Source organism: Lissotriton vulgaris, chromosome 2_1 (genome assembly GCF_964263255.1).
Source record: "Lissotriton vulgaris chromosome 2_1, aLisVul1.2, whole genome shotgun sequence".
NCBI classification, from domain to species: Eukaryota; Metazoa; Chordata; class Amphibia; order Caudata; family Salamandridae; genus Lissotriton; species Lissotriton vulgaris.
In genome coordinates this window covers 1,417,679,661-1,417,703,635 of record NC_141687.1, presented here as the reverse complement: position 1 = coordinate 1,417,703,635, position 23,975 = coordinate 1,417,679,661, and the positions used below count along the sequence as shown (strand labels likewise).

Genomic DNA, 23,975 nt, shown 5'->3' with positions numbered 1-23,975 from the left:
TGGTTGCGCCAGTGTTGTTAAAGGGGAAGTAGAGAAAATTGAATTCAAAGTTACTTAATGGCAAATGAAGGCATCTGCCTTGGCCTTTCAACCTTGGCTGACCGGATGTGTGCTTACATTTAGAACTCAAGCCACACAGTGCTGGCACATCCTTACAGGCAGCTTGTAGTCTGTGACCCACCAGGGCTTACACTGTCCAGCAATATATTCGTAAAAGCGTGTGATTGTTGATAAATTTATAGTAGAAAAAAATATAACACTGGACCACAACTCACATCACTCAGCAGTCCACCACTTTCTTTTGCAGTGACGAAGTCAACTCTGTCTGTCACTGGAGTAAACTTCATTGTATCGGGCTTGGTGCGGTACTTCCTCTGCGGGGGGGAAAAAGAGGAAACAAACATCAGATGAATTAAGAGCACTGAGAGAACGGATTGTGGAGCACATTAGAGCAATGAAGGCCGAGCGGTATCCACTAGCATCACATTTAGCTGAATGTTCAGAAAAGTCACAGAGGACGATTACATTTCACGGGGTAAACTAACCCTCCATCTCAGGTAATCCCCATCGATGACCCAATTCAGCAAGGACCTCAAGCCCTGGCTCTTCGATTGTAGGTCCGCACCCAGACGGATAAACAGCCCCTCCATTCCCCTCAGCGCCTTGAGACCCTCACGGGTGAGTAGTCAAGCTATATTAAATCCTGCTTGATTGGTTCATTGATGGGGTGCAAAGTATCCAGATAGACGGATGTACGTTGTTACAACGCATGCTTTTACTACGCATGCTTTTACAACGCAGGTTTTTCAACGCAAGTCGGTACAACGACTTTGCGTTCGGGGGTGCTGGATAGTGAATAGTTTAATTTACTATTCCAACTCCAGTCCCCGTGGATAGTAGGGAAGGTGTTGAATAGTAAATTAAACTATTACCTATCCTAGAGCGTCCCCCAGCGCAATTTGTTGTAATGACTTGCGTTGAAAAACCTACGTTGTAAAGGCACTGTGTGGTAATAGTTGCATCGTAAAGGATGTTTCCCTAGATAGACCCACAACTTAGTAATGGAAAACTGGCTCTTAGAAGAGCAGAGGCCTTATGGATCACAAAGCTCCAGTACAGGTAAAAACTCCTATAGTACTGTTTATTGGGTATAAATGCACTATTCTGCTTCTTATTATCAATACAATGAGTATTAAATGATATACACAAGATGTAGATATGTTATCTCATATGACGTCTCCTTTCATACTCACCAGTGGTCGATAATTGTTGCCTTTTCTTTTAAAGGATGGGTCTAAGACTGTGTGATGGAAAATCAGAGAGATTTAGGGATAGGTTTATCTGTATTTGTTCTTGCATATAAAGCCCCCTATACGGCATTTAGGGATAGTACGATAATACTTAATTTTTGATGGGCCCATTGATCAGGTTGGCGTTTATGCTATGAGATAAGGACGATTGTTAGCTATATTCTTGGTACAATGTCAGTCAGACTCAGAAATCTGAAGAATTGTCTTTTGATTTGGTCTTATCTGCAATCTTTGTTTATTCAGCTACATTACACTAACAGCATTCAAAATTAGGGTTTTGTGGTTAGTGCTTTTTCTTCAGTTCATATAGTGGGTTTTACAATGGGACTATTTAGAACTGCTGTCTTTTTGCTGAAATTGGGGTTCGTATTAGGATTCTTTATCTGTCCATTCTACTCCAAAGATGGGGCATATTCAGAACGCCATCATACATACTAGATTTTCAATGATTATTTTGTAATTAATTATTTTCTTAGCTTGTATAGTGAAGTTGGAGATTATATTACAAGATATAAATAAGGGGTAAGTCTGTTTCATGTAGCTTTGTAACTTATTGGTGCTATTTGATATACTTTAAATCTCTATGAGTGCATTAAATTTGGATCCTCTTTAGTTATACACACTTTTTCATGATGGCGCTTAGTCTGAATGCAATTATACATGTAATGAGTGTATTACCGGTAGCCCTTTCTTTATTTCATGCTGTTTGAGCGAGTTTAAAGATGGTGCTTATCCTGAACACTGATTATGTACAATCGGGATTTGTAGGAGAGCACTCAGACATATTACTTAGTGTTGAGAAAGATATGGTATACTTAGCTTTTTAAGACTTAACTTGGTAGCTATTTAGTTTGATACATATTGTTTTTAATGATCTTAAATGTCTTTTCAGCGCTACTTGTATTGAACTCTATAAGTCTCCTGAGACTCTGGAAAGTTTAATGTAAGTTGAGTTAAGATGCATGTTATGGGTCTGTAGGGCATTATTAACCTGTGGTTGTCAGATCCCATGGATAGTCCATACACTGGTTGTTTTATTGTTCTAAATTAGGAACCTTATTTTCATATTGGGACCTATTGGTGTGATCATATACTGGAGGCCTCATTAATGAGGCCCCATGCGCTGCAGCAACCTCACTTTTTGTGATGTAACGTGCCACAGGAGCCTGCCCCATATTTACAAGGCAGCTCTAAGCCACACTTTTTTGGCTTAATGCAGTCTCGTAAATATCGTTCCCTTTAATGCAGTTTTCTGCATTAAAGGTGCGTGCAATGGGTGTTGCTGGGGGCGATCCCAGCAACATCCATGCATTTGACACAGCCCCAGATTTACGAGAAATCGTAACGCTTAGGCAGCGACAAAAATATCCACCTCTCCAGGGGAGGTGTAATGGAGGTACAATAAGATAAGGAGAAATATCTTTATTTCTCCTCGTTTTCCCCATTTTCTATGTATCCTGCAGCACACAAGGAGGAAAAAGCTTCTTGCAATGGTTTTTGTGCAGGAAAGATTCCCTTCCTGCACAAAAATAATCATCCCTGCAACGCATGCACTCTTGCACCAAGGTGCAAAGGTGCCTGCGTTGGCGCACAGCAGCACATTGTGTGCTGGCACAGGAGTAAAGGACAGGAAGGTGCCGTATCTGGTAGATACGCCGCATTCCTTCCCTTTTCTTGTGCCATAGGTCAGCGAAGCAGGAAGGCGTACGGTGCTGCCCTACGGCACTAAGGCAAAACCTCATAAATGAGGCCCTGAGTTGCTATAAAGCACATTGAGGTAGAATGTTGACTTTCTCTGGTATTGACAGTGTCAAATAATATGAACTTGACACCTTATGTACTCTTCTTACTTTGATTGAGCCACATTAATTTTAGGTACTTTTGGTAGCTGTTGCACTATTGCTGTCTGGTTCCTGAGGCATATTGTGTTATCTATTGGACATAAAATAGACGTCCATTGATGGTATTGAAGATGAGTTACACTGTATTATGCGTTTCAGTACACTGGACTTTTGCAGATATTCATGTTAGGAATTATGGGTGTTTGGAAGAAACATTTCTCAGATTTGTTTTTAGATATTTACAAACCTTGTGGGTGAAGGTTGTGGACACTTTTGAATTAGGACATTTGATCATTATAGTATATTACATTTACCTATGTATTTGTATGAAGTTATGGCACAGGGAGCCTGACAAAACACATGTGGCTAGAGGAAATTGCTGGAAATAAAAGAAAAAGGAAAAGATTTTGGATACTATGTGCAATGGCTGATGTGTGATCCTTCACTTGTCAACCAGGAATCTACAGTTCAGTTAAGAAGTGGTTCCTGTAGTGCTGTCGTCCGCCACAGTTTTTTATGAGTGGGTCATGTAATAGTTTTGGTATCATAACCTTAGAGTCTGAAACATATTGGCGGACCAAACTTGTATTGAGAGAGTCATAGAACCAGGGTCGGATTGGAAAGGCGGGCAGTCAGGTATTGGTCGAAGGGCCGATGCATAAGGGTGACAAGTGGGCCATTTTATAAGGGCCTCGGTTTCATTCCTTCTGAGCCAGGCCCTCACACGTAGTGTTGACTCGTAGTGGGAGTGCTGCGGGGTGGTGGGGCGGGGCAGGGGGAGGGGCAGGGTGGGGGAAAGTAAAGTCAGAAATACGACATCCACAAGTTAAGTATGTAAATCAATAAATAAAACTATTTACTTTACGCGCGCTGCATCGCCAACTCAGTGACGCAGCACGCACAAGCTGGATAGTTTTATTTATTTAACAGAAACCTGGGCACACATATAAAAATCAACAGTTTATACAGCAATTGGTAGTAAATGTTGTCGACACCGGTGATTTTCTTTAAAGGTTTTTTTTATGTGAAGATATTCATAGAAAAAAACAAAAATGCCAGCCGACACGTGTTTCGTCAACAGGTCAATTCCTGTGACTCTTCAGGGCTTAGGAGGCGTGGTGAAGTTATCGATGGTCCGGTGATAATTCCAACCCGGAGTGCGGGTAAAAAAGTAACGGTGGGTTCGTTGCCTAAGACGTTGTCGGCGGGCCAGTGCGTCCATGACAACGGAGGAGCCTGAAAAAGCAGAACTCCCTTCGTAGCTCCTCACTCATTCAGGGGTTTTGGGTCTTCCCCTGTCCTGGAGGCACCACACACTCACTGATATCCTACACCTAGTCATCTCTACCAGCTATCTGCCTGAGCGCCACTCACCTGCTACCCCAAACCCTGCACAGTAGCTGCAGTTTTATTTATTTACTTAACTCGTGGACGTTGTATGTCCGACTCCACTAACCCCCCACCCTGCCACTACCCCACCTCACCACCCTGCAGCACTCCCACTGCGAGCCGCCACTGCTCGCACGTCAAGCGATAGTGGGCAGGCGACGATGGTGTGACAATTGGGCAGGTGTTGCTCCATTTGTTGGGCCATTCTTATCTCAGTCCCACTCGTTGGCCCACAAGCTGTGTCTTGACACTGACCTATCCCCTGCCAGACAATCACCTTTAGGTAATGAAAGGTGGGTGTATGCAGGGGCCCAGGACCTCAGCCTGCACTGGAGCAGCAGTATCTGTGTCCTTTTTCTTGACCCCTCCCTGCAAGGCCATCACTCTGAGGCTTTGGAGGGCTGGGGAGGGAGTGAAGGAAGAGAAGCCTTCCGGGAGGGTGTGTGAGTATTTGCATAGGCCTCACTATGAGGCAAACCTTATTAAGCTTTTATTAAACTAGAGAGGAGGTGGAATTACAGCTAAACCTGCTGACTTAGCAAGTGAGAAACCAAGTTCCAGTCCCAGCGTCCTCTCAACATCCTGTGATTCTTAGGGCCAGAAGTAGGAGCCCCAATACCTGTCGGTAACGGCCGAATTCGGCCGTTACCGACCGGTATTAGGGTTTTCAGATGTAGGGGGCCTATATTTTACCGATTCTGTAAATTTACCGAATCGGTAAATTTACAGAATCGGTAAAATACTGAATCGGTATATTTACCGATTCGGTAAATCCACATGTAGGTGGCACTCCTAAGAGTGCCACAGGCCCTTAAGAATCGGTATTTTACCACACAATCCTATTGTGTGGTAAAATACCGAATTCAGGTGTGCATGCACATCTGTGCATGCACACCTGTGCAATGTGACACACAGACATGCCCTTAGGCACACAAGCCCGGAATTGGGGTGCTAGAGGGTGTCAAAGAGATACCCCCTGCACCCTTGCAGGATTCAGTATTTACCGATTCGGTAAATACCGAATCGGTATTGACCATTGATTCCTATGGGCTTCATGGCCCATAGGAATCAATGGGCAATACCGATTCGGTATTTACCAAATTGGTAAATCCTACTGATTCGGTAATTCTGAAATTCGAATTACTTACAACTCCCCCCTTCCTATTTACCGACTCTTAAATACCGAATCGGTAAAATTCGGTATTTAAGAGTCGGTAAATAGGAATAAATTCGGTATTTAAGAGTCGGTAAATAGGAATTACCTACATCTCCCACTTCCTATTTACCGACTCTTAAATACCGAATCGGTAAAATTCGGTATTTAAGAGTCGGTAAATAGGAATTACCTACATCTGGCCCTTAATCTCCCAACGCCTAAAGTAAAAATTAATTTGATCTTGTGTGGTGTAACTGGAGCTCATGTAAATTGTTCCAATGCACTAGCGCTGAGTTCACCATATGTAAAACTATTTTTTTAAAGCAATTCGAAAAAAATTAAGATTCGGCAAGGACCACAGCATGCTACTTAGAGAGCAATCTCTATATAAACTATCCATATTCTTTTTTGACATCAAAATTGCCTTACTGTCTTTGTTTAGTTTAACTACTAGTCACGGATGAGTAAAGCAGCTTTAGATCACATTTAAAGTGCTTTCACCTTACGTTGACTGTTTAAAATACATAATGATCGGAGGAAAAAATACAGACTTTTGGGGATTTTCTTCATTTTCACACTGCCCAGGATATTAAATTACGGATAATGTCAGTGAAAAATAGCAGCCAGGTGGCAACCCTACCCAGATCAGGTATTGAGGTCATTGGGCCAATTTTATTTCACCTCGCTCACATGGCTGAAATGCAGAGCTTTTAGTTTTCATCAATCTTACTGATTCTATAGGCTTTAAAATGCTTAGGTTACCAAACATTCTTCTAAAAATGAGTCTAATGAGACTAACCAAATAATGTTTCATGAAAGTGCTCAACCCGCAAATGTAGGCCCCGTTTTAGGGACTGCCTAGGCCTAATTGCACCTCCCAAGCCGACCCTGCCCAGAACTGTAGTCTTTATCTCAGATACAATACAGATACCAAGTGAGTGCCTTAAGGAGGAGTTTTGGGAAGTGGGGTGCGGCGAGTGGACGTATAGAGTCCCACCGCTTTTGGCCACACCAGCAATAAAACCTGTTGATTTGTATATATCAACATACATTTTTCTTCTACTGCAAATCTTCTGCTTTTTCTCTAACATAAACTTTTTACTTATTTGTATTTGTATTTGTATGTGACATTTATAAAGCGCAACTATCGCTCCGAAAGGAGCTTCCTGGCACTGCAGAACTATAAAGTACATTGGTGGAATTATACGGCAGCCATTACGAAGGCATCTGATAGACTGAAAATCCAAGTTTTCAGTTTTTTTCTAAAAGCTGACTCTTGCTCCACAAGTCTGAGATCCTTGGGCATTGCATTCCAGGCCTTGGAAGCCAGGATAGTCAGAGTTTTTCCTCCCTTTCCTTCCTTCCTTATCAGAAATCTTTGCTTACAATCCAATTTTCTTACAGGCCATCCAACCTGTGATTAACAGAATGACGCTCTCAACATGCACCTCCACAATGACCGACATGCACACAATATTAAAAGTAATAAAGAAACACATAAGTCTTGATTACTAGGGAAAGTGAGAAATTCCAAGTCCTGTGCAAACAGTTTGAAGAGGATCAGAATTCCAAATCACTGCTAATTATGCCACGGGGTAACTAAGAGCGGGATGATTACAACATGTGATAAGTAGAGCACAGCATAGTTTGCCCTCTCACACTGATTTTGCCAGAAAAATCTAGTAAAATGTATTAGGGGAAATTGGTAGAAAAATGGCAAAATATGCAGAATTATTTGCAATAAACATCAATTCTGCATGCTATGCCCATTCATGTGAGGTTGGAGTACGAGATATTTACCACACCTAGTAAATAACCAACCCTGTAGTAATTGTGTTTATCAATATTTTCAAGGCAAAGAAAGACACACCCCTAGTCCACCCACTTGATAATCAAGACCTGAGTACATAAAATATTAGCTTGAAGCATGGAGGGCGGCCGCTGATGATTCTCTTCTGATACTGTAAATACTTATTATCACCATTTTGGCGAACATGTATTTTCAATGGGAGTGTAAAAATGTGTAGTAAAAATGGCATTGATAGTTGAACACCACCAGGTGTTTTAACCACTACAGTCACCTGGGAAGCGGAGAGCTTCTTTTTAGGTGGAAGGAAATTGGAAGAAAAGTACTCAATTCATGTAAAAACATCAATACCTCACTCAAGATCTCCTGGGCATACTTGACTTTCTTGACATCATGGGATTCGTTCGGCATCCACCCAACTCCACGCAGCCATTCCAAATCAGATTTGTAGACTGCCTGTGAGAAAGCAGAGGGCACATTTTCAAATTATATTTTGGACACGCAGACACTTAAATAACAAGAAAGTGGGCATGCAGAGCATGACAAAGAGAAATGTAAAAGTATTTCCAGAAGAAAGGTTTTCCACCCCTTACAATTAGGATAATTAACCACTCATGACAAACACCACATTACAAGAAATTAATGTTTACCACTAGAGAATAGTGTATAATGAATGGGGTGTTCATAATAAAAATATAATGTTATGGCATTAGGGAAAAAACAAATTTTCAATAACTGTTCACCCTGTCGAAAGTCCTGTTTCTGCTTATTGTTTCTCTGCGCTAATAATCATAGAATAAGAATAAATAGCGTTAAAGCATATAGAGGTATTATGCAAAGGCAAATACAATGACTGAATGGGGAATAAAATGTAGTGTTGGTCTTACTGCCCAGTAAAACTGCCTGTTTGTCTGTTTTTTTAAGGATCTTCCCAGATACATTCCTTCATATTATTCCTGGAAAAAGTGTAGATGTGCCTGAGCATGGTTTTTACACTACGTGGAATGTCACCTCTTTTGTATCCATTTGAGATTTACAGAGAAACTCTCAAAGTCCACATTTACAGAAGAACTCTTAAGGTCCACTTACATCGCTCTGCAGCTCGTAGGCTTTCCTGGCCTGAATGCAGTCGTTCTGGTCTGGGTGGCAGGTCCACTGGTGCAGGTAATGGCGGTAGTCAATGTTGCTGACCAAAGCTTGGCATTGCTTTGCCGACAGCACAGACACCATATCGACTGGCAAATTGATCTTCGTCTTTGACTTCTCAAAATCTTTTCTGTACTCCAGTTCATTGTTAATCTTCGCTGTTCGCAAGAGGCATGCCATTTTGTTGTCATCATGGGCTGTTTTGCATCCAATGTAGTGGCCTTTCTCCTTCTCGTGGGTCTTTTTGTACTTATACTGTGGAAAAAAGAGTCGGATGCATGAGCGTACTCTTAACTTGAGGCATCACTCGTCGCTGATCGAGAAAACTCAGAATGCCATACTCACATCACTTGCAATATCTCTGGAGGATTTGGCAGCAACAATGGGGATAGCATCCCGTCTGAGGTCATAATTTGATTTCACTTTATCCCATTCATTGCGATATCCTTTCTAAAAAGAAAAAAAAATCACATATGTTTTGGAAAAATACAAAATTTCTTTCTTACAAGGTCCTGAAATATTAATGAAATTAACTGACAATGAATATTTCATGAGGGCATTGTCTACAGTGAAGATATGCAATTTTGCTCTCCACCCTAGGTTTCCCATTCCGATACTTCCCTTTCATCCTCACTTTCGTGTTTTTCCTTTCCTCATTGAGAAAAATATAGTATGATCCTGGAACAAACAGAATCAGTTTTTATGGACATAACATAAATTCTGCACATGAGTCCACAGTGATATAGTTTAAAATTGCCAGAAATAGGTTGTCAGAGTAATTCGTTACAAGTGTGTGATAACAGCCAACACGTGATTCATCTTGTGAACTTTTTCAAGGGTTTGAAGGTGTTTGTGTTCAGGACAATTGCAAGAGAAGAAAGTTTTGCCTGTACTGTTCAGGAGGGAAGATATTATAGCCAACCCTCACCAATGGGTTGCGTGACTCTAATTGAAGTGTAAGCAGGCTATTTATCCATACCAGCAAAATATGTAAGTGGTGAGGGAGTGCGGCAGCATCCGAAGGCCTGTAGTGGATAAAAGTCTGAATATAAGTAGGTAAGGCTATGATAGGCCAGTGGAAGATCAAATAGGCTGGTAGCTACATGTAGTTTTGTTACTAGATCCTTGACATCCTCTCTTCTCTAACCTAATTTTTCCAAGCTCCTAAATCCTCCCTCCTTCCTTCACTCTCTAGCTGTTGTACATAACTGTTTCAGGCCATCTATGAACATACTGATTTACACCACCTTAAAACTGCAGTACATATATGGGCTTTCTTCTGTATTCGTCTGTTCACCGGATGTTATACAACTTGCATTGCACTGGGGGATTGTGCACTGCAGCAGGTGCAGGTAGACAAATGGTAACTGCAGTCTTGCAAGGGATATGAGAGGCACCCCCCCCCCAAAAAAAAGGGAGGCTTTGAGAGGAAACCTGATAAACAAAAGAAAAAAGGGCAGCACAAAAAAAGAAGTAGGCCAGAGGGTCCAGAAAAACAAAAAACAGTAGGGCTGCAGTCTGCTCCTTTCACAGAAAGTTTTCTAAAATATGTACTGCTCTTCCCCAAAACTGAGAGGAACAAGGAAGAGTGGTACATAACGACCAGGAAAGAGAGAGACATACAAAAGAAAAAAGGGGACAAGGAAGTAATCTGAGCCAGAGAACATGTTAGGTAGAGTACTTACTGTGGGGACATCACCGGTGAATGTCCCACAGCAAAAAAAGAGAACCCACTGTTTATGTTCTTACTAAATATTTCTTATTATTCTGGTATAATATTTTCTTACAAATCAGCAACCATCTTCCTCACTATATTCAAGATCATCAGAAATAGACTTCTTACCGTTATCAACAACTGAAGTAACCACTATTCCACACCCATTTTTCATTATTTCAGCAGACCCAGGGGCGTAGCTTGGTCAGTAAGAATGGGGGGAACGTGGGGGGAGTGATATTTAGATTTCCTAACACTCACACTGGCACATAATGTAAAAATACATTATACGACGAGCAAGGTGCCCAAAAGGGGCTTAAGGGGCAGCGGATAGGGAGAAGAATGCGGATTGGTGGGGGTACAAAGTGTGAGAAAGCACATTATATTGTGAAATAATCAAAAATGTTGTGTTTCCAAACAGAGGGACCGAGTGTGTGTCTATTTTTGTATGTGGGTGTAAACATACCTTGTGAAATCCAACATACACCTCACCATATCCGACTGAAAGCACGTGTACCCAACTATTTCTCACAAAATACATCTACAAGGGGGGTGTAACACACCAAACACACCTCCTGAATCTACGCCTCTGAGCGGACCCACATCCGGCACTTCCCTTTCTGTTATCAAACACTGTTCTTCACCTCAAGACACTCAAACTTGGCACATCCCCCCAAAAAACACAAATAGGTCATGAGAGATTGTGCATCTCCTCTGTTTTTGTCTACTACAGCCTTAACAAATGCTTAAAAAGAGAACATAATGTAAATTCCACAATAATTGCTACAAAATCTTCCTTCAAACAACCTATTGATGTAATCATATTAGTGATTTATTATTTGATAGACCATCTTGCAAATAGGGGAATATTTTGGAAAAGGCACCATGGGGAATGCCTTTGTAACATCTAGAGGGGTCCTAGACAACCCATAACCCATTCAATCAGTCTTATGCTCAGTCATTGATATGCAGTATGTCTGCCACATCCATTGAGTTAACAGCAACATCAATGTTCTACTTGGCTCCTCTATGGGACTTAGTATGGTGGATCACTGAGCTATATTTCAACATATGGATACGTTGGTCCCTCTGCCATAACAGATCAAAAAATGACACATACCTTCTTATCCAATCAAACACAGAATAGGCATTTTGGAATAATGTAAATGGATTTAAATTAGATGTTAGTATGTTCTGGTAACCACTTTACTGTCCTTATGGTGGGAGGGATCAGGTGTAATGCCATTTGGGGGGCTATATCCGTATCCTCTGAATAGATTTCTGGGTGTCAATGAGTGTGTTCACCACACACTTCCTCACAGTACATAGAATGAAAGCGAAAATGTTCTTCATGAAACATTTGGCAGCTACAGACTTGATAGATTACTTAATCTGTGTTTTGAGAAATTAGCCTAAGATTTCAAACTCTTCTACTCTTCTGCACTATTAATTCACAAAACAGTAACGTCTTCTGGATTACCTGCTTTTCTCAGTGATTTCTCCTTAATATTCTATATTTCCAGATTTGTCATTATAACAAAATTCAGAATATTTGTAAAATGTATTTGCTGTTTAATATTTACTCTTTAGTGTGTAGAACCTAGACATAAGTGTAATATGACAAAAAGGATTAACCTATGGTGTAAAGATAACAGACAAAAGTAAGATATTTGAAGCTTACTGTATTGCTTTGTTGCTGTAGTCCTTAGAGAATTTACATTTTGTTAGATAAAATCCTGCAAACTTTGGGATTTGCCTCCTTCACAACAAAACTTTAGTTATCAGGAGGGAAATATAGGGATAGATAAGGGGTGCTACAAATAAATTTTGATTTAATTTTAAATCATTTATTATGACAGAAATCCATATTTCTGAAGATTCCCCAGTTAATAAATAAAGAAGCTGACTGCACTGTCTATTAATAAAGGTATTGCTCAATGTTTTTAAAAATCTGCTTCATGGATTCTTCAACAAAGAAAGCAAAGAAGAGGTCAGAATATAGTGCCTTGAGTTACCACTCTTATATGAGTGCCAATGTTTAACATTTCACCACTTGATCTACCTACATTGCTAACGTTGATGGCGTTGGCTCTGGATAATACAATTTCAGGAGTGTCAGGCATCACGTGGATGATCCTCTTGTCCTTCTCCCAGGCCTCCTTATATTTCCACTGTTGAAGAAACAAAACATACCTGGCTGTAAATGTTAATCCTAAAAGTAACAGATGCACACTTGAAAAAATCACAATCCACCATATTTTAAATATAATATACCTTTTCAATCAGAGAATAATTCTAATTTCTGGAAACTATATAAATTGAATGCAGGTGCTATGTTTTGATAAAATCGACATACCTCACTGATTTGATCTGCATTGACCTTGGACAAGACAATAGCTGGTGGGTCAACAATGCTGGTGAATTTCATGGCGTCTGGGCGCTGGCGATACAATCGGTCATTCAGGATTTCCTGGGCTTTCTTCACTTTAAGCACATCCACTGACCCAATGGGAACCCACCCACAGCCTTTGATCCACTCCATGTCCGACTTGTAGACTGCCTACAGTAAAGAGTGAAAGAAAACATATTAGTAAAGTAACACATTCCAATCTAAGTCATACATTTCAAAACCTTTTATGAACTTTTAAACAACAAACATGTTGCACACATTTCAGAGGAAAACACCAGTGAGTGTTGCCCAATATATTAAAGCAGAGAGAAACAGCAAACAGTCTGAAGAAGAGAGCTTTTCCAAGTAGGTAGTGACTGGCAGATGGGATTGGATATTCCCCATATGAAACTGATATCTCCTTCCCATTTCTCGGTCATTAAATTGAAATTACCTCACACAATGCTGTTGTTAGCCAAATCATTCCTGAAATAAGGTCACCAGTTTACAATAGTAGTTTTAGGTTGGTTGACCAAAGGAGAAGTCTGCGGCAAGGTTTCATACCATGTGGAATGGTTTTTAGAGTTAAAAAGACAAATTTCACCATGTTGTCAAAACCAATTCCTGACCCCCACTCTATGCTCAGAGAGAAAGCTTCCAGCATCATTAAGTGGAACCAGTACTACTACCAGTCAGTAAAAATCGCATGCTCTACTGAATGGCTCAAAGGAGAGCAGACACTTTCCTTGTGACTGTGTGAAGGAGCTGAGTTGTCCCTCAGTGACACGGTCACTTCCTTTGACACACCTTCAGAGTGTGCTTGCACAACGAAGCCTCCCTTGCTTCTGCTCCAAGAAATCTGACACAAGCTGTCACTCCCTGCTAGATAATGACCTATCAGGAGCTAGAATAGACCCTGTTGATAGTGATTGCTAGGTAAAATTATAATGTGCAACATATATAATTTCTCTAATTGTCATCCTGAAGGATGTAGCTACATCTTACTGCTATTTATTATACAAATGCGGCCAGGCTGTGGAAATGAACTTCAGGGCAACGCAGAGTAGATATGCCTCGAGCAATATATTGAATTAAAGTATGTTGGAGAAACCTCCAATTTGGAGGGGGTGCTGTTCTACAGTCTTAGGACTTGGACCTTGACTGAGAATGCTTGATTCTCCATTCTTCTCTCTTTTACACATTTGTAGTACCAGTGTTGTAACAGCCTCCAGATCAGAGATTGCTCTCCTAAGTAGGCTGGTGACCTTACCATTAGCAGTAATGGACCAGTTATTGATGCTGGTCTATATTGTGATCAAATGGAACTTACGTTAATGAGTTGTGTAGTGCCATGTACAGCCATTTTTCTAAGAGTCAGGGATGTGCATGAGCAACACTAACTTGGCAAGGCTGGGCAGTATTCTGTGGTAAGAGTGGACATAGCAAACTACTGTGTCATGCAAAGGCCAGGTATTATGCCCCATAGCGTAAATATGTACTGTGGCAGAAGCAGAATTTTGGAAAAGCAAGACCATCTACTATGGAACTCATGGATAATATGCTTTAGAGAGCATGAGTATTGAGCTGTGGCACTGGCAGTGTGACACAACAATAAATAGTAATATCCTTTTGCCAGAAAATCCTACGACAAACAAAGGCCCTTTTCTATTGTACACATGGCCACTCATGTATGGCAAATATAGTCAACATTTCTGTGGCATTGATGGACAGTATTCTGTGACAACAAAGACAACAATCTCTGTTAATAATGGGCACTATTTTGTGTAATTTAAATGACCAATGATCTGTAGCAAGAAATCCATTCAAATGTGGCAATATTCTGCACAATGAAGGCTCAGTTTCTGTTTATAATGCTTTTATCCAGTGAGCTATGTGACCAGATGTAAGAAAATACTGGGGCAAATATGGACTTCTTGGAATATTTGATGGTGCTATAAAAAGAGAATTTAATGGATTGCATGATGAGAGATCCACAAACTCACACATATGTCTGCGCAGTCTAAAAGCAAGTTCAGCGTTACTTGCTGTGTGTAGAATTGTATATAAATGAGAAATACAAGAGGAAGCACATTATGAGGCATCGGTCTCTCTACTAAGATAAATTGAATGGATTTTGACTGAAAAACTGGAGTTCCATACAATGGAGATGGCTGTTCATCATTTCCTTTGCTGGTGTAGCTGCCAGCCCTTGCAATGCAATGTTGTGTAGAGCCTGTGATGCAGCAATTCTTTCTGCTCTCTGGTATGGACGTCCGCATGGACTTCATAAGCCGTCATAGGTAGAAAGAGTATTTGGAATTTTGGGAGGAATCTCCCTAAACAGATTTCCTAAGCATGTAAGAATTATTTTGGGATGATTAAATGAACAGACATGGGTTTGGGAAGTGATTTAGCAATCATAGATGACTGCTGACATAAGATGAGATATTACATGTTGAAATATGAATTGGCCTCACAGTTCCTTCCTGTGCTATACCAATACGGCTTCCACTCTTTCTACAAGCCAACAACAAAACTACTGAGTTACGGGAAAAAAATAGGACAAACCAAAATACTCATTACGCCTAGGATAACATAGCAATACTGATAAAGAAGCTGGAGGGGCAGTAAGACATGGTGTAGGAAAGTTTCCCTTTTTGACAGTCATCATCCCATTTTCTGCTTGGTATTTGATGCAATTTCAATTGACGTGCACTGGAGTCCTGCTAACCAGGTCCCCAATGCCAGTGCTCTTTCCCTAAAGCAAGGAAACTGCTCAACTGTTCCCCAATTATCGATACCTTAGGCGCCTCAGTAAGTCACTTGTAAATGGTACCTCTGGTACCTAGGGCATGAGTACTAAAGAGGGTCGATAAGGGCTGCAGCATGTATTATGCCACCCTAAGAGACCCACCACCAAACCCATGCAGACTGCCATTGCAGGCTGCGAGAAATGGTGCAGACAAATGTGAAAACACCACATCCTGTGTGCCATACCCACAGACACTGCATGCAATATATGTAAGTCACCCTTACAGGGGGCCCTATAGCCCTAAGGCACGGTACTTTATATTACATGTGAGGACATATCTGCATGAGCAGATATGCCCCTCTGCTGTCAACTCAATTGCTAGATAGTACAAGTGAACAGGGAAGCCATCTTAGGTGTATATAGACTGGGCCCTGGTCAGTACGAGTTTTTCGAGCTACGTGATGGCTTCACTGAAAACTATGGTGTTTGGTATCAAAGACCTTGTCTTAATAAATCCATACTGATACCAGTAGTGGGTTTATTTAGGTATGCTCCCATAAAGCACCTTAGAGGTGCTCCCTGAACTCCTACTAGCCTCTGAGTGTGCTGACTAACTGGTATCTTCCAGCCTGACACCACAGATGGGTTCTGACCCCCTGGAGGTGAGATCCCATGCTCTCAGAGGTTTAAAACAATGTCTGACCCAGCAGAAGGTGTTTACTCCTTCCCCAACAGGATGGATAGTGAATCTGCATACCCAGGCCTGAGGCTTCAAAGCCTCTGCCTCCTTTGATGTGCGACCCTGCCTTCCCACACACCTGGGAGATACCACCCCCTGCCCTGAAACCCATTTGGCACCAGCAGGCATGTGGCACCCCCAGGCAAGTCTCATCCCTAAGGTGATCTGGCTGATATGCTTCACAAAGAAAGGATTCCACCATCTTGATTTTGGTCTCAGGTTTCTTTTCGGGTGAGTGTCTCCTTTATTGGCTTTGTGTGTTTGTGTGCTTAAAACTACCCTATGATAAGCCTAACTCATTGCGCACACTACTACAAAAGAGAGTATTTGGGATTATTAATTTAATCCCTGTAAAACAAAAAGGGCCGTCTGTAAATTCTGCATGGTGTTCCTGATTTTGGTACACTACATAAAAAGCCAGTTTCCTACACATGGGGACAACACAAAGAAACACATGCCCTATTATTATCTTCGGGGTGGTCATTTCTAAGCATGAGCGGGAAATCCGTTACGCTCGCGGATTTTGCGGATTTTTGGGAAATCCGCAATTCGCGAATTTTGCGGATTACCCGCAAAATCCGCAAAAAAAATCAGCGAGCGTAACGGGTTCAAAAGTTGAACCCCCACTCATGCAACTATTTTACAATGGCGCCAGCAAGCTGCCAGCGCCGTTGTAAAATAGTTACAAAGTTAGCTTGCACAGGAACCACTAGATAAAACGAAGCAGGTGCTGCTTTATTTTATCTAAGTGCTTCCTGTGCAAGCTAACTTTGTAACTATTTTACAATGGCGCTGGCAGCTTGCTGGCACCATTGTAAAATAGTTACAGGCACAGCCTTACACAGGTCACTCAAGGGACCCTGCGCCCTTCAGGGCGATTGCATAGTAACACACACATGGTCACTCGAACTAGTTGATGCTCAAATTCAGTGACTCATTCATTAGCCCCAAAACAATCATGAGCGTCTTCGAGGCTGGACAGGTGTGCCTCTTCCCAAATCTACCGTGGAAAATCAGCTGTGATGCTGGGTAGAGGGCGGCCTTTGCATTGCATGGTCGCTCGAACTAGTTGATGCTCAAAATCAGTGACTCATTCATTAGCCCAAAAACAATCATGAGCGTCTTCGAGGCGGGACAGGTGTGCCTCTTCCCAAATCTACTGTTGAAAATCAGCTGTGATGCTGGGTAGAGGCCTTTGCATCCTTGACTTTCATGAGCGCAATCCCCGTGCTGTTCCTGTGACCAGGAGCTTCTTTCTCTTCATATAATTGTGTTCGCACAGGTTGCTGCAAGTTCGCACGCGTTTTGTAAAATTTCGCAATTTGCGAAATTGTACAAAACCCTCGCGAACTTGCAGAAACCCGTGCGAACATAAAAAAAATCCGCAAATTCGCGAGAATTCGCGGATATTGCGGATTGCGAGTTCGCAAATCCGCAAAATTCGCGAACGCGAGATTCGCAAAATTCGCCCATAATTAGTCATTTCCTCCCAATAGACAGTGTTTAGATTTCTGCAACACCAAATATTCAACTTGATAAGTTTTATCAAGTTTACAAAGTCACATTTGAAGCATCTGATGGCTGGGATTGCAAATCAAAGTCCACATCAGAGTAAAGGTTTCAGGGCTTCCCCAAATGATCTTGTGGGCCTGGCATTTGCATTCAGCTTCATAACAAGCCTTAATTGAGAAATTTGAATAATTAATGCATTCTAATTTCCATCAGGCGCTGATGATGGAATGATGGGTCGAACCAATTATGATATTTAGGATATATAATTAGTGAAATATATTTTCAATATAAGCTTGAACACATATGTTGGTATTATATTAAGTAATGATGGATATGAGAAAAGTCAAACATGCCACATGGTACTTACGTCACTCTGCAGTTCGTAGGCTTTCTTGGCCTGAATGCAGTCATTCTGGTCTGGATGGCAGGTCCATTGGTGGAGGTAATGGCGATAATCAATATAGCTAGCCACAGCCTGGCTATCCTTGGCTGTCTTGATTGATACCATATCAGATGGTATATGGCACTTGGTCTTGGTGTTCTCGTAGTCTTTCTTGTAAATTAAGTCACTGTGAAGTTTGCCAGATTTTATTAATCCCATCATTTTGTGATCATCCTGAGCAGAGCGTGTTCCAATATAGTGTCCTTTCTGCTTCTCATGTGCAGATTTGTATTTGTACTGTGGAATGTAGGAAAACAAAATCACAATTATAACAAAGTTTCAGGCTTTCCAAAAACACCTGTGTAACATTTAATTGTATGCCCCTTTCAATTATATTTTAAATGTGCCTACTTTGCACAAAGGCACACACCCTGCACACCTAAGTTTTCTTTTTAATTAAGTTATTCAAAGGAGTGGTTGATCCAATCACCAACCTATTATCCACTAATACATTTATAAAGAGAAAATTTGGGAAGAATAAAAGTATACTTCCTTTGGAAAATGCTTTTTTAACTACAATTGTGCTTCTTAGATGATGGCTTCTTCATGTAATTATCAGAACAGTGTGAATAGTGTTCATCCCTCCGCCGCCCACATCTCTACAGCATTTAAAATTATTTGTACCCAAGTGACATAGCAGAATATGGATCTAGGGTCACTTGGGTAAGTCTTCCCACAATGGAAAGGTCGTGCAGATCCATTTCGGCACTGTCTTAATATTCTACATAGGAAGATGCTCTTACATAGAATTAAAAAAAATCCTATTATTATCGAAGCTAAGCAAATTATTTTTTCTAAAATTATGTTTTTAACAAGAGGCAATACATTTTTAAATATTCTATAAACATGAACACGAAGGGATTATACCAATGCAAATTCCAAGAAACCTACCTCACTCGCAATGTCTCGTGAAGCTCGGGCACTTTTGATTGAAATGGCATCCGCGCGCAAGTCATAGCCCTTCTTCTTGCTGTCTTGCCAAGCTTGCTCGTATTGTTTCTGAAGGACAAGATACATGTCATAATTTCGAAAGCCAATGGGCGACTCTCTCTACATATCTCAACTTAATGTATTTTTGGGTGTGAAATCTGATATTACATTTCTCCTCATGAAGGAGCCATTGTTTCTGCCATTCACCAACAGCAGCAATGTACAAGGCATTTCCTTCCCTCACCCGCCAGCCAGCCTCTGCCCAAAGCGCATTCCTCTTCTGTCCCAATTGCCTCGCATGCATGCGGGTCTTGGGTTATCTGGCAGAGGTCAGTGAGCTAGACATTCAATGTTTGCATAAATGATATACTACTGTAAATGATATACTACTGTCCTCTCTAATGGCCATTCTTCACCTGCCCTAATATATATTTTCAGTACCACGGGGTATATTTACAAGCCCCGATTCCCACTGGAACTTCACTTTTAAAGACGTTCCTTTGGCAAAAGAAGCTTAGCCTTATTTACAAGCCTTGTGAATAAGGCACACTTTCATGCTACACTGAGCATCAAAGGGGTGGGTAATGGGTGCTGCCTTGGCTGTTACGCAGTAACACCTATTGATTTTTAAGCTGCCCCATACTTACAAGGGTGACGTAAATTTGGGGCATTGAAACATTGGAACGAGGAGAAATTAAGCATTTCTCCTCATTTCGACATGTTAAGATCAGGTTTTCCCTGATCTTAATTTTGGAGCTGCCCCATACTTACAAGGGTGACGTAAATATGGGGCAGCATCAAAATTAAGACCAGGGAAAACCTGATCTTAACATGTCGAAATGAGGAGAAATGCTTCATTTCTCCTCGTTTCAATGTTTCTATGTGTGCTGCATCCTGCAGCACACATACAAACAGCAAAACGACATAAATGATTGTATATGTGCACAAAGGTGTGTCCCTTCCTGCACATAAACAATCATTTAAAAAAAATGGCGATTTGAAACATCTATGTTTGCTTCACAATGCAGCACATATGGAAGGTTCAAACTGCCATTCTGGATTGTTTATGTGCACTAAGGAGCACCTTCCTGCACATAAACAATCATTCCCTCACCGCAAGCACCCTTGCACTATGGTGCAAGGGTGCCTGCATTGGCGCTAGGCAGCTGAATTTAGTGCCAGCGCAAGGAGAAACGCAGGGGTGCTTCGTATCATTGTAAATACGGAGCATCTCTGTATTTTCTAAAGTAATGGAGCCCCCGAAAGCTATTTTGGAGCTAACTCATGCTCCGCCACTCTTGTTGTAAATATGCCCCCACGTTTCTTATTGTTTTCCAGTTTCAGTTGACGGATTTCAGCCAAGGCAAACTTCCACTTGTATATCCTTGCACATCTACCACTATGACCTCATGACCCACACCCTTGGGGATGTTCTTAATAGCTTTGAATTTAGCAAAACTATCCTCATTTAATTGATCAGGGATAGGCAGCCAATCATAAGTTGGTCTATGTGCAGCTTGCCGATTGTAGGGGTGTAAAAGGAGTGATAGTAGATCAGTCCTTTGAAAAAATGGCAATATAGCATGTTGACAACACTCACCCATAGACATTGACAAGCTCAAGAGCTGCTGTTCCATTCGCAGTTCAGTTCAAGAGAAACAAATTGAGATCTCTAACTTACTCTCAAGATGCAAATCAAGAGAAGATAGTGTAAACTTTTTGTGTTGGTATTTGCATGTGTGTGGTGGTATAAATCTCAAGCTTGTAAGCTGGGAGCATTACCCACATCCAAAGAATATCTGATCCAGTTGACTTATGCACTCCTATTCAAGAGTCCAATTCCGTTTCTCCAGCAATGGGATTTTAATGGTGCAATGGACTGGGGGCAAACACTATTGTCATCCACTTTGGGTGTTACTGCTTCCTGCAGTACTAAACAACTTCTTGGTCAAAGGGAGGTAGTGTGACATGGGTGTGGAGCACACTGAAGCAACAACTGCATTGCTGAAATTTCGCGACACTTTTGTATTCACATCTTAGTAGAGTTTTCAACACATCTTTGACCAACCAACCCTTGAAGAAGAAGAATACAAAACGATAGGACCCCACTTCAACATTTGGCAAGGAGTCTTTAAAATGTTTCTTAGATGGCTGCCTTACTGATATATAAAAACATTGGTTCACATATCATCCCCTGAGGGGCTACAAGGCTGCAAAAGGCCAGACAAAGGCTTTGACAGGATGGCTCATGAGGTCCTCCCAGAAGAATTAGAACAGGTGTTTACAATAGGAGAGCAGTCACCTTTTAAAATATATTGACTACACTTACTTTGCTAACATTGATGGCATTGGCTCGTGAAAGCACAATTTCAGGTGTATCAGGCATCACATGGATTGTCCTCTTGTCATTCTCCCAGGCTTCTTTGTATTTCCACTGCACAAAAACACAAAAAAACATAAGAAATGTGGGATGACTACAATGGATGGAATAACTGTTAGTGCCACCCCACAACATTTGCCAATACACGTTACTCTGAAATTATACCACTGGTTATCCCTTTGTACTCCTTATTTAAATGGTGTATATTTATTCTGATTAAAGAGACATACTTCACTCATTTGGGCTGCATTTGTCTTTGCCAAGACGATGGCTGGTGGGTCAACAATGCTGGTGAATTTCATGGTGTCTGGACGTTGACGATATAAGCGGTCATTCAGAATCTCCTGGGCTTTCTTCACTTTGTTCACCTCCAGTGATCCAATGGGCACCCAACCACATCCTTTAATCCATTCCATATCAGATTTGTAGATCCACTGAAGAAGGAAAGAGAGAAAAAAATTGTCTCATTTGTAGGGTATCTTCTTGAATGGTAGCAAGTAAAAAAGTGAGGGCACCTTATCTGCTTAAGAAAATATTGTGTTGTGTACCACTGCAACCATTAAAATGTAGTAAATATTCAAAATGACAAGATGAACATATGTGCAGATGCATTGGAACAGTGCAATTATTGTTCTATTTCAGTAACCTGCAGTACTTACAGAATTAGACCATACATCTATGAATGAATTATGAATACAGCTGCTACCAATCTTACTTAAAATAACTGACTTTTAAATCTCATAAATTAATCTTGAAGGAGTATATAAAATCCCATCTAGAGCCACATAGATTATACTAGAATAAAAAATAGTTTATGGTGGTTGGTGATATTACTGATCCAACAATAGCTGGATGCAAATGATGGCCACTGCTCTTAAAGTCAAATATTTTAAAAGGTTTGCTTACATTCCATTAAAATTTGGTTTAGGATGTTATACACAAGCATCCGAACTTCATTCGCTTTCATGTTCATGCCAACAGTTAGTAAGGTTAATGATGATACATAAGTAGGTGTTGTACATGTTCAATGTTCACATTCATTTATTGATGCATATCCTTTCCTGCATTCCACTTACATCACTTTGAAGCTCATAGGCTTTCTTTGCTTGAATGACATCATTCTGGTCAGGCAGGCACGTCCATTGGTGCAGATAATGACGGTAATCAATGTCGCTGACCAGTTTCTGGCAGTTCTTGGCCAGCAGTACCCCCAACATATCCACAGGGCTGTTGTACTTGGTCTTGGACACCTCAAATTCTTTCTTGTACTCCCGGTCGCTCTGGATCTTGGCTACATGCATCGCCCACACAGACTTGGGGTCGTCCTGCAGGCTACGGAATCCCACATAATGGCCTTGTTGCTTGCGATAGGCGGCTTTATATTTGTACTGAGGATGTGAAGAAATAGGGAGATGAGCACAGTACAAACAACATCGAAAAATACACACAGCTGCCAGATTTCTCTAACAGCTACTTACAGTTGCTTTAAAATAGCACTGACTGTGTTGTCTTGGTGCTGCACTGGTGGAAACTATGGGATTTTATTCTCTCATGAAAAGGACCATTCTCTAGATAGCAGCTGATGGAACAATTCCTTAGCTCCGACTGCATAAGCTGCTATTACCAAATAAAGGTGCTTCCATTCCAATGCATTGACAGTAAACGTTCAATTCACTGGAATGGAGGTTTAATAATCCACTATATGTTAACTGCATTTGCCATCTTGCAATGGTAGCCATAATTGGCACACATATGAAATGAACGTGTTGCATGGGGATAGAGGAATGTTGAACATAATGTCTGAATCATCCAGACATGTGTGGTGCACAATGCCGGTATATCAGGAGCTCCGTGGTGGAGCACTATCCTTTTGTCTTTCTCTTTCTCTCCTCCATCCCCTGCCTTTGTTCCACAATGCTTTTCTTCTCTTTCATAAAACGTGTCTGTTTCCATCTTCCCAGCCTCCTGTCTGTATTGTATTCTTTGCCTGTTTGTTGTTCAACGGTGCTTGTTGCCTGCCCCTCTCCCTTCTGCCTATGTCCTGTCTAGCCTTTATTCCCTGCAGCAGTGGTCGGTGTCTGTCGCCAATGCAGCTGTCCAATTCTATCCCACTTTTCCTGGCCTGCTGTGTACCTGATGACATTTTACCCCTGCTACATCCATGTTACTCCTGATGTGTCCATGATTGATTGCCACATTCAATGTCAATCTGATACACCTGTTGTGTTCTGGATACATGTTACATCCTCTCTATTCTGGATACACTGTTACATGCGTTTGTGCTATGTCCCTTACATTCCATTCTAGTTGGTATTGCTTTGTAATTGTTCACCTCGCTGAATTCTTGTTTCACTGTTACATAAACTGAGACCCTGTTACACCAGTTGTTTCCCTGGTACCCTGTTGCATTTGCTTTTGTTATGATGCTGTTAATTAACACCTTAGCAGCTATGGAACGTCCAGCTCCA

At 41.2% G+C, this 23,975-nt stretch overlaps 1 protein-coding gene across 44 annotated transcripts in view; it reads right to left on the bottom strand.

Annotated features, from left to right (window-relative positions):
• NEB (nebulin) overlaps positions 1-23,975 on the bottom strand; it is a 402,407-nt gene that overhangs the window by 167,389 nt on the left and 211,043 nt on the right. For all 44 annotated transcript variants that reach the window (XM_086957193.1, XM_086957196.1, XM_086957192.1 and 41 more), the window contains 11 exons: positions 22,584-22,895; positions 21,738-21,941; positions 21,457-21,561; positions 19,089-19,196; positions 18,123-18,434; positions 12,720-12,923; positions 12,430-12,534; positions 8,995-9,099; positions 8,593-8,904; positions 7,855-7,959; positions 276-374 (listed from right to left, as the gene is read on the bottom strand). In XM_086957193.1, coding sequence (XP_086813319.1) covers positions 276-374; positions 7,855-7,959; positions 8,593-8,904; positions 8,995-9,099; positions 12,430-12,534; positions 12,720-12,923; positions 18,123-18,434; positions 19,089-19,196; positions 21,457-21,561; positions 21,738-21,941; positions 22,584-22,895 — 1,971 coding nt within the window. The remainder of the gene's footprint in view (positions 1-275; positions 375-7,854; positions 7,960-8,592; positions 8,905-8,994; positions 9,100-12,429; positions 12,535-12,719; positions 12,924-18,122; positions 18,435-19,088; positions 19,197-21,456; positions 21,562-21,737; positions 21,942-22,583; positions 22,896-23,975) is intronic.